An 11828-nucleotide genomic window follows, 5' to 3' on the forward strand; every position below is an offset into this window, starting at 1 on the left:
CTCGGCCTGTTAAAACTGTCACCACTGTGCAGGGCCGTTGCTAGGAATTCTGGGCCCCCTTAAAGAATACTAAAGTGGGCCCCTCCCCCTAACTTTTCCAGTTTTTTTTCTTAGACTACGTATGTATTATCATTTTTTATTTAGCCTAGTAGCCTACCTTGTTTTGATGCTAATGCAACATTACACTGCAAAAACCCAAGTATCTTACCAAGAATATTTGTCTTATTTCTAGTCAAAATGTAATTTCTAGTCAAAACAAATATCATTATACCTAAAATAAGACTCAGAATATTAAAAGTAGCTTGTTTTTAGACACTTTTTACTTCTTTCAAGCATATTTTCACTTGGAATAAGTAGAAAAAATCTGATAGTGGAACAAGTTTTTCTTCCTTATTACAAGCACAAAAAACTTGCTTTCACTGGCAGATTTTTCTACTTATTTCAAGTGAAAATTAGTTTGAAACAAGTGAAAATTATCTAAAAACAAGTTAATTTTTAGGTTATGAGTCTTATTTTAAGTGGAAAGAGATTAGCTTTGACTAGAAATGAGACATTTGGACAAGAAATAAGACAAATATTCTTGGAAAGATGTTGAGTTTTCACAGTGTACTATGAGTATTAGTCAGGGTCTTACACAGAATAAATCAGTCATACAAAGATTAGACTACTGGGGTTTTTTATGGGCCCCACTGGGCGCTGGGCCCCTAGAATTATCATCACCTTTCTCCCCTATACAACGGCCCTGCCACTGTGTAGTGTGAGGAAGGACGGAGGCACTGGTGTTGCATTCAGGTGCAGTCAGGCAGACGGCCGTCGGCAAACCAACCGGATGTCATTTTACTCCACGTGAGAAAGACGGTAAAACGTGGGTCGGGTAAACAATACGACATCACCATGACAACATATTGCTACGCCTGTATTGTTTTGCCTCGTGCTGGCAGACCACTTGTTTACATAGAGGCTTGTTTATCCTGTTACATGCAGCGTCTGTTGTCTGTCTGACGTCTGCCCGATTTCACGTGAATGCAACATCAAGAATACGTTCAGATATGCAACCGCACCGCTAGATGGGGGGAATTCCTACATACTATACCTTTAAAGAGGAACTATGCAAGATTTTTACCTTAAAGGGATAGTTCAACATTTTGGCAAATTGGTCCATTGCCATAATGTAACATGCAGAAAAAATGAATATGTGAGTATTGGGGGCGGGACTAGATAAGCTTTTGCTTCTCCCGCTTTCCCTTTCGGTCATGTGTGACATGCCCAAAATGAACCAAATAAATAAATAAATAAATAAATCCCTATACTCATAGCAGTAGGTTCGTTAACTTTATTTGTGTGTGTGTGTGTGTGTGTGTGTGTGTGTGTGTGTGTGTGTGTGTGTGTGTGTGTGTGTGTGTGTGTGTGTGTGTGGACCAGACGAGTACTGGCAGAACCACCCGGAGCTCCACGACATCCCGATCTTCTACGCTTCGTCTCTGGCCAGGAAGTGCATGGCCGTGTACCAGACCTACATCAACGCCATGAACGACAAGATCCGCAAGGCCATCAACATCAACAACCCCTTCGTCTTCAAGCACATCAGCAACCTGAAGGTTTGTTTTGTTTTTGTTTTTGTTTTTGTTTTTGTTTTTACTTTTCTGTCCTGTTTTATTGTGTCGTCAGGTTTGTTCTGTCCTTTGTTTTCCGTTTTGTCTGTTTTGGTCAGTGTATTGTCAGTGTATACATTGTGTATGCTTAGGGTTGCAAAGGGGCGGAAAATTTCCAGTTTTTTATTCCAAATTGGAAAATATCCATGGGAATTATGGGAAATTATGGGAATTTATGGGGATTAACTGGAAATTTGGGGTAATTTAAACAAACTGTATCATATCCAAACATAAATGTAAATATTTTGTTTCGTCATAAGCAGACATCCATGCAAAATAACAATACAATTAAAAAACATGACATTTCCACAGATTTATTTGTGAGTAGAACTTTATCAAGTTTTAATTCTTGTATGAACAATCAGCTATTTTACTGAACAACAAAAACATGAATGTTGAGTAAAATATTACTAATTGCTTATTAAAGGGATAGTTCACCCTAGAATGATATTTCGCTCATTATCTACTCACCCTCATGTTGACTAAGGGCTGGAAGAAGTTTCAGAGTCCACCGTCCCTTCTCTGAGTTACAGGGGGTCTTGGCGTAGCAGTGCATGTCCATATAACGGTTGTAAAGGGACACCAGAGCTCTTCGTAAAAAAAACACACACAAAAAAACATCCAAATACCTCCATGATGCTCGTATGTAATGTCCGTCTTGTGCTGAAGCCCCAAATTGCGTAATTGTCCCGAAAAAAATTAAATAAGTCCACATTCCAAGCATGTTTGTAGCATTAGCTCCTAGTGTCTGTTGTCCGGTTCCGCTGCCAGCGCGCATGCGCAAGGTTCGCACTGAGACCGACTCGCTTCCTTGTTTACCCCGGTGAAGGACTAGAAGCAGTCCGTAATAGCCTGCCTTGCACCGGGACAACACTTTTTCGTGCAATTTTGGCCTCTTAAAACATATTTTAGCCATGGCTGAAGATTTTGATGTCGAGGACGAGCTGCATTTCTTTGCTGAGCCGTATTTGTACGAGCCAGAACCTTGCGCATGCGCGCTGGCAGCGGAAGAACAGACACTAGGAGCTAATGCTACAGACATGCTTGGAATGTGGACTTATTTAATTTTTTTCGGGACAATTACGCAATTTGGGGCTTCAGCACAAGACGGACATTACATACGAGCAGCATGGAGGTATTTGGATGTTTTTTTGTGTGTGTTTTTTTACGAAGAGCTCTGGTGTCCCTTTGCAACCGTTGCATTGAAATGCACTGCTACGCTAAGACCCCCTGTAACTCAGAGGAGGGATGGTGGACTCTGAAAATTCTTCCAGCCCTTAGTCAACATGAGGGTGAGTAGATAATGAGCGAAATATCATTCTAGGGTGAACTATCCCTTTAAGGGCCAACCTTCAATTTTGTAAATTTCGGATTTATTCCCGTTTATTCCCATAGAAAGTTTCCGATATTACCCGATACCCGATATTTTGCAACCCTATGTATGCTATTGCCTGTTTCCATTGTCTTTGTCGTTTGTTTTCTGACGTGTGTGTGTGTGTGTGTGTGTGTGTGTGTGTGTGTGTGTGTGTGTGTGTGTGTGTGTGTGTGTGTGTGTGTGTGTGTGTGTGTGTGTGTGTGTGTGTCAGAGCATGGACCACTTCGACGACATCGGGCCCAGCGTGGTGATGGCGTCGCCCGGCATGATGCAGAGCGGTTTGTCCCGGGAGCTGTTTGAGAGCTGGTGCACGGACAAGAGGAACGGCGTCATCATCGCCGGCTACTGCGTGGAGGGGACGCTCGCCAAGGTGGGAATCAAACCTGCGACACCTCGGGTCCCTTCTGCAGTTTTTAAAAAAAATTATTATCACCGGAAGTGAAACGTTTCCTCCACTGGTTTTAGAAATGTCAGGTCTGTGTTCACTTTTGGAGACAAGATAAGAACAACAGAGAGTGAGAGAGTGAAATCAAATAAACAATCACAGCAATAAATAAAAATAGACAATAACAGCTGTAAAATTAGTTTGTCTGCCCCAAATGCATCTTTCTTTATTCATAACTTCTCCTTTAATCGGTATCTTATAGTTTGGAGATAATAACTGCGATGGCAAGAACAGCAACACAAATAACTCTGACTGAGAACAGTGTAATTGCTGAAACAAAATCTTTTACAGTGTGTGTATCTGAATAAAAACCAGAAATAAGACTCTTATTTAAATTATATTATTGATCGGCATCAATAGATATTCCCAGTATTGGATCAGTCCGGTCAGTTTTATTGATAATGTTGAGTTTAATGTGGCTACGTAACAAGAATCTGAATCTGTGACAGACGCCTGTGTTAACGACATAGGACCGATCAGAAGAGTGTGTCGTGTTGCGTTCAAGTGCTGCTGGGATTTAATGAATTTTTAATAATATTTTTATATTATTTTAAATGATGAAACTTTTCATACAGGTTATTTAATATACTGTGTGTGTGTGTGTGTGTGTGTGTGTGTGTGTGTGTGTGTGTGTGTGTGTGTGTGTGTGTGTTGCAGCACATCATGACGGAGCCTGATGAGATCGCCACCATGTCGGGACAGAAGCTTCCTCTCAAAATGTCGGGCGACTACATCTCCTTCTCCGCTCACACCGACTACCAGCAGACCAGCGAGTTCATCCGGGCGCTCAAACCGCCGCACGTGGTAAAAACATCACACACACACACACACACACACTATTTAAATCCACACTATTTAATTAAATCCACAAACCTTTGGGTTTAATGTGACACACTAACAGGCAAAAACACAGTTTTTTCATGCACTGATCAATTTTGAGATTTTGGGATATTTTTCTCTCAGAAAAGTGGAAAGAAATGGTAGAAAATCCACATTAAGGTTTTTTATTTTACTTCATTTTGTCTCTTTCATCAGTAGATTTCTCCTAAATTCACCAAAAGTTATGTCAGGTATCACTGTAAAGCTCCCTCTCTCTCCTGAACAATTATGTGGATCCAAAAATTGTCGTTTCCTCCGTATCCGCAACCAATCGTAAAAGTACGATTCACATTAATGATCTATGGAATTTTACAGTACAAATCTTTAAAGGCCGTTTTCTCAAAATGAGTTTTTCCTCAGACTCTGGACCCGAAATCTCCACTTCAGCGGCACTTACAGACACCAAACCTTCCAGTTTTATTCCTGTCTATATTCTGAAGGTTTTTACAGAGGGGATTGTTGATATATCATCCACAGCCTGATTTATACAACATTTTATTCATAAAAACAGGGCGATATTTGAATTTTTAGGGCTGGTGACAGTATTTTCTCATTTACAGAGTGATACAAAGACATATCCAAAATCCTCCTCTGTAAAAACTTCTGACTCTAGTATGTCAACAAAATAAAACAAGAATTTTGAAAGGTTCTTTATCCATTGTTCAGATTTCGGTTCTGGAAATGTATGCAAATTAGCGCATATTTCATCAGATATTGCCTCATTTACATATTTAAACATAAAACTTGACAAAACTTGTAATACAAAAAATATTTGTCTTAATGTGAGTGATAAACTTGGGAAGTTTCATGGTGATATCTGTTGGTTTAAATTTCTACCCTATTCACCTGTAGTGTCCCACCTTAATGCAGTTTGTGTGTGTCCGTGTGTGTGTGTGTGTGTGTGTGTGTGTGTGTGTGTGCGTGTGCAGATCCTGGTGCACGGCGAGCAGAACGAGATGGCCCGGCTGAAGGCGGCTCTGATCCGAGAGTACGAAGACAACGACGAGGTTCACATCGAAGTCCACAACCCGCGAAACACTGAAGCCGTGACGCTGAACTTCAGAGGAGAGAAACTGGCCAAGGTGTGTGTGTGTGTGTGTGTGTTGTGTGTGTGTGTGTGTGTGTGTGTGTGTGTGTGTGTGTGTGTGTGTGTTGTTGTTGTGTTGTTGTATTGGTGTGGGCCGTGTTGTTAACTCCCAGCATGCTTTGCTCCGCTGTGCTGTGCTGCAGGTGATGGGCGTGCTGGCGGATGAGAAGTGCTCTCAGGGTCAGAGAGTCTCCGGGATCCTGGTGAAGAGAAACTTCAGTTACCACATCCTGACGCCGTCCGACCTCTCCAGTCAGTCTGCGTGTGTGTGTGTGTGTGTGTGTGTGTGTGTGAGGTTGTGTGTGTGTGTGTGTGTGTGTGTGTGTGTGTGTGTGTGGTCAAACACTTATTATAATTGATGAATGTTTAATGTTTTTGATCCGTCATCAAATGTTTCAAGCTGCTTCTGTCACAGAAAGTAAACCTCAACATCTGGACTGATTGGTTGGTTGGTTGATAGAAAGAAAGAAAGAAAGAAAGAAAGAAAGAAAGAAGTAAGGAAGGAAAGAAAGAAAGAGTGAAGGAAATAAAGAAAGAGTGAAGGAAAGAAAGAAAAAGAGAGAAAGAGGTGGAAAGAAAGACAATAGCTGGGTTTCCATCCAAGTCGTATTGAATTTAAAAGCGGATTTTGTGAAAATGCGCAAAAAGCAAATGCGAATTTATGCCCGTTTCCATTCATTAGTGTTTTGCGATTAGGAGGAGTGCACCGTGAGATTACGTCATAAGAGAGCGTGAATGTATCCAACAGTTGACACTCAGCTGACACTCAACATCATGGACAATTTACGTACTTTCCGGACTATAGACGCACCTGTATAATCCGCACCAGCTACATTTTAAAAGAAAATACATATATAGGCCGCACTTAAGGTTTTCATGTTGTAACATGAGATATTTACACAGAAAGACAGTAGGAACTGTGACAGTCCGCTCGCTTTTCCGCTGTTCTGGTTATGCTCCTCTCGCCCATGTGCATCTGTTTACATACGAAGCCGGTGAAAAATCAATAAGTTACATAACGATGTTACGGCGTGTGTTTGTGTAGTCTTAACCGTCATAAACAAAAGATTATGGGTTACGGAGCGCGTTTGTGTCGCGGTGCAGAGAGGAGAGCTGGGAGACCGGGGCGTCGCTGGGTGAAGTCCAGCAGCTTCACCCACAAACTCTGCCTCAATTCGCATAATCTGTTTCCATCACAAAAACTCGCATTTCCTTTATTCGATACGCTGACAAATCCACCCCCTCCAAGCGTATAAACTTTTATGCGCATTTACTGCCTTTATTCGAATTTCTGGCGTTTCCATTCAAGTATTTATGCGCATTTTCACAAAATGCGCATAAGAAAAGGTGGATGGAAACCCAACTAATGAAAGATTGAAAGAAAATGCAAGAAAGGAAGACCAAGAAAATAATAATCAGAAGGAAAGAAACGAAGAAAAAAGAAAGAGGGAAGATAAAGAAAGAGAGAAAGAAAAGAAACAGGAAAAAAGGAAGATCAAGAAAGAAATAATCAAAAGGAAAGAAAATAGAGAGAAAGAAAAGAAACAAAAAGGGCAAAGAAAGAAAAAGATAGTAGGAAGAAAAAGGAAAGAAGAAATACTTAGAAATACTTAAGAAAAAGAGAGGGAAGGAAATAAAGAAAAAGAGAGAAAGAGGAGGAAAGAAAGACAATGAAAAGAAGAAAAAAATAATCAAAATAATAATAAAGACAATGAAGGTAGAAAGAAAGGAAGATCAAGGAAGAAATAATCAAAAGGAAAGAAACAAAGAAAAAAAGAGAAACAAACAAAAAAGGCAAAACAAGAAAAAGATAGTAGGAAGAAAAAAGACGGACAGAAAGAGAGAAGAAATAGAAAGAAAGACAAAAGGCTACAGAAGCAAAGAAGAGAGAGAAGTGACAAAAAAGTAAAGAAAGAGAAAGACATGAACATGAAGACGTGAAGAAAGTAGAGACATAAATGATGGAGTGACTAACAGACTCCTCCTTCTCCTCTTCTTCCACATTTTCCTCTTCCTCCTCCTCCTCCTCTCCTTCCTCCCCCTTCCTCCTCCTCCTCCTCCTCCTCCTCCTCCTCCTCTCCTCCTCCTCTCCTCCTCCTCCTCTTCCTCCTCCTCCTCCTCTTCCTCTCCTCCTCCTCCTCCTCTTCCTCCTCCTCCTCCTCCTCCTCCTCTTCCTCCTCCTCCTCCTCTTCCTCTCCTCCTCCTCTTCCTCCTCCTCCTCCTCTTCCTCCTCCTCCTCCTCCTCCTCCTCCTCCTCCTCCTCCTCCTCTTCCTCCTCCTCCTCCTCTTCCTCTCCTCCTCCTCCTCCTCTTCCTCCTCCTCCTCCTCCTCCTCCTCCTCCTCTTCCTCCTCAGACTACACCGACCTCGCCATGGGAACGGTGAAGCAGACTCAGGCGATCCCGTTCACTGGACCGATCTCTCTGCTCGTCACGCAGCTGCGCAGCCTCGCAGGTGAGTTGGCTCCGCCCCCTTCGTCCTCTAACTCCTCCTCCTCCTCCTCCTCCTCCTCCTCCTGCAGTAGCATAGATATACCCCCAATTCCAATCCGCCCCCTAAAGACTCCTTAAAGCCCTGAACCCTCACTGACTAAAGTGACGTCAGCTGTAAGTGACAGAGTGTGAGAGTCTGTGAGGGTCCAGATGCTGTAAATATGAATGGAACAGCACTTACCCACTCTCACGACATGTTACCTTGACAACAACATGTTGTTGACTCCGGTCTTGGACTGATAATTTACCGTACTTTCAACGCGCACAAGGTGTGTGAGGTGGACGGACTCAAAACAAAATGTTCCCGGATCAGATCTGATCAAATCATCATCAATAATCACAAACTGCACGTTAATACTGACAGTAAACTTCTTTTTTTCTTTTTTCTTTCTTTCTTTTTTTTTTGGTTGTTGCTCCTGTCCATTAACAATAAAGAGAGCGGCGGAGCTCTCTCTGACTACGTGTGGTAATTTACTTTTTTTTTAACACTTGCGTTCCGACGGCATCTCATGTGTTTGACTTCACAACGCTATGAACTGTGGGTAATTCCCCTACCCCTAGGGTAAGGGGGCAGTAAGGGCTCATTCACTGACTCACTGACTTGATGATCTGACAATGGAACAGCCCTCACACACTCACGGACTTCCCGTTAATGCGCCTCTAAGTCAGTGAGTCTGTGAGGGGTCGGATTGGAATTGGGCCATAGTATATACTGACTAGATGCCGCGTTCTGCTTCTCAGCGTACGTCAACACGGCCGCCATCTTGGTCCGGGGTTCTGACCATAGACATGATATACATCTGACCAGCAGTCAGACCGGTCAGTAGGGCTGGGTAAAAATATCGATTCAGCAATGCATTGCAATTCTTTTCTCTGCAATTCAATATCGATTCAGCAATCTTCTGAATCGATTCAAGCCCCTGGCCAGTGGGGGCGCTGCGAGCAACACCCTCGTGTGATTCGCCCTGTACGGACGGGGGCCGCACTAGACCAAACCATAACAATATGGGAGTGAGTAGCAGCAGCAGCGGGGATCGATCGTCGGGGGAGGGACGCACCGCGCCGTATTAACTTTCGCTTTCAACACGCGCTGCTGTTATGCATGCGTGCTTCTCTGTGGTGTGTATGTGTGTGAGAGGATGCGGCCATCGTCCGACGGGGGGGGGGGGGGGGCGGCGGCGGCGAATATCGCTACTTTTTTTTTTTTTTAAGACGTTACTTTAGGCGGCAGCTCTTTGTTGTTAAGGCGGCCGCCTTAACAGGAAAGCGCTGCGGGAAACCCTGAACTTATCTGACAGCTGCTCTCACTTCTTCCTCTGCTCCTCCTCACTCACTCACCTACACACAGACAGGACTCTGTCTTCCTCACACTCACCCCAGCCCCTCAGTTTCTCATCCCACCTGCCCGTACCATACACATTGACAGTCAGTCAGAAATCACAGAACTTAAACATCATAACAAGAACATTACTGTGGGGTCGCTACAATATTTTCAGTTGTGCAGTCAACTATTATTAATAATATTGTTTTGTATTGTTTTATTACTCAAAATGTTATGAGTTATTTTCCAAGAGGAAAGTATCACATAGCCTAATTTAAATTTAGCCAATGTCATATTTTGTTATGCTATGAGTTATACTATGGCTGTTCATAAGGCATGAAACTAAACAAATAATTATTAAAAAAAAAAAAATCTGCTACTCTTATTTGTGTATTTCTGCTTGATACTGAATCGATATCGAAGCATTTCAATCAATATCGAATCGAATCGATATCGAATCGAATCGTGACCTAATGAATCGAAATCGAATCGAATCGTGAGATTCTCAACAATACCCAGCCCTACCGGTCAGACCCTTGTAGAACACATTTCAGTGTGTTTATGCATGTGGGTGTGTGTCTGAGTATGTAAGTGTATGTTTAATACATTAAAAAAAATATATAAACATTTTTCAAAGATTTTTTGTTGTTGTTGTATCATAAACATATGTCTGACATTTATAATAAACCAAACGGCTTGAAAATCGGTTGAATATTTGGTGAGTTATGGCGATTTTAATGGTTGATAGACGTCTGCCTCTGTTGACTAGTGCAGTAAGTAGACACGGCTTCCCCCTGACCAAGATGGCCGCCGCGTTGACGTATTCCACTCAATAGAGTTGCCTAGGAACGCGGCATCTAGTCAGTATATATATATATATATCTATGCTGCAGTAGAAGCTGTAACTTCCTGTTTCCTCTGTGTGTGTGTGTGTGTGTGTGTGTGTGTGTGTGTGTGTGTGTGTGTGTGTTTCAGGCGACGTGGAGCAGGTCGAGGGGACGGAGAAAATCACGGTGAAGATCTTTAAGAGCATCACGCTGGTTCACGAGGCCGGGATGGTCGTACTGGAGGTCGGACACTCGAACGCAACACGACACTTTTTACACTCATCATCATCCACCACATGTCGCCTGAAGTGGCTAAAACTGACCTGTTTATCAAAACTTTATTAACTCTGAGCACACGAACGCGTCTGTTTTTTATTTAAACCAGTTTATAAACATTAAATATACAGTTTATGACATGATTATGTAGCTGCAGTCAGGTTTTTATTAATGCTCAGTATTTGTTCTACATGTTTATTTCAAACTATTTTGTATATTTTATAATTTTATTTATGTTTTTAGACACAGATCTCACTCAGACCTGGTTACAGATACATTATTAACCAGTTATTACATGTTAATACATTCATTATACAGATATATACAATAATTATGACAATTTTTTATTTTTATCACATTTTTTCAAACACTACAAAAATCTCAACACAAATAAAACAGAGAAGAATGTAAAAACAACAGACAATTGAAGTAAAAAAACTCGATAAACTAATTGATGCAGCAATAAAATTTATAAATCAATAAATAACTGAAATAAAATTATTAATAATGAAAATGTTCTCGTCTCAGTGGGTCGCCAACCCGCTCAACGACATGTACGCAGACGCCGTCACCACGGTGATCCTGGAGGTCCAGTCCAACCCCACCGCCCAGAAATGTCAGTGAACGCATCACGAGGGAATTTATTTTAATTTCACTGATGAACAGAAACTTTACTGACGCTTGTTTGTTTGTTTGTTTGTTTGTTTGTTTTTTTTGTTTCAGTCCACGAGGGCAGGAAGGAAACGTTCGACATGGAGCTGTTCGTCGAGCGACTGGAGCTGATGCTGCAGTGAGTCTGAACACCTGTAGCTACACCTCGAAAATGGTTTTAATGGTTAAAATATCTGACAAAACTGTAGAATCTGACACTTTTTAAGTTAAAATTAAACCTAATTGATCCAAATATAAGAGAATAAAACTTTTAAATGAAGGTAAAGATTAAAGATTTTCTGTTTTCACCTGGTAAAATGTTTTTTTTTTCCGTTTCAGCGACATGTTCGGGGACGACTGCGTGAATTTCAAAGACAGTAAAAGCCTGAGTGTGACGGTGGACGGAGTCACGGCGTGCATCGACCCAGAGACCAGAGTGAGTCCAGCGTCTGACATCTATTCTATACACGAACATTAAAGGGATAGTTCCACGATTCTCGATACTAATTCGATACCACGATTAAAAAAACAAAAACAAAACAGAACCCATGTACTTTTAAATTCACTACTTTATTGAAAACTGTTTCAACATCTTTTTGCACAGAATTTAATAGGGCTGCCCCCAAATAGTCGACCAAGCACCGGTCGACCAAAAAATCATTAGCCAACCAAAATTTCATTGGTCGATTGGTCGCAGGAAAAAAAAAAAACATTTGGAGCCGTGTCTGGTTAAAATTAAAGCAGAAGTAAGCGATCCAGTCGTTTTGTCTAACTTCCTGTCAGCCGATGGAGTTAGCAGTTCCCGCCCTCGTCCCTACGTCACC

At 41.7% G+C, this 11828-nt stretch overlaps 1 protein-coding gene across 1 annotated transcript in view; it reads left to right on the forward strand.

Annotated features, from left to right (window-relative positions):
- LOC146960277 (cleavage and polyadenylation specificity factor subunit 3-like) overlaps positions 1 to 11482 on the forward strand; it is a 32704-nt gene extending 21222 nt beyond the window's left edge. Inside the window, exons 8-17 of the mRNA XM_085772469.1 lie at positions 1423 to 1598; positions 3239 to 3397; positions 4130 to 4276; positions 5281 to 5433; positions 5582 to 5690; positions 7793 to 7891; positions 10226 to 10320; positions 10882 to 10969; positions 11077 to 11143; positions 11344 to 11482. Of these exons, the coding sequence (XP_085628595.1) occupies positions 1423 to 1598; positions 3239 to 3397; positions 4130 to 4276; positions 5281 to 5433; positions 5582 to 5690; positions 7793 to 7891; positions 10226 to 10320; positions 10882 to 10969; positions 11077 to 11143; positions 11344 to 11482 (1232 nt within the window). The remainder of the gene's footprint in view (positions 1 to 1422; positions 1599 to 3238; positions 3398 to 4129; positions 4277 to 5280; positions 5434 to 5581; positions 5691 to 7792; positions 7892 to 10225; positions 10321 to 10881; positions 10970 to 11076; positions 11144 to 11343) is intronic.
- Positions 11483 to 11828: the final 346 nt, after the last annotated feature.

The sequence above is a fragment of the Trachurus japonicus genome, unplaced genomic scaffold, assembly GCF_045865225.1.
Source record: "Trachurus japonicus isolate A0001 unplaced genomic scaffold, Traja_1.0 AP030513.1".
NCBI lineage: Eukaryota > Metazoa > Chordata > Actinopteri > Carangiformes > Carangidae > Trachurus > Trachurus japonicus.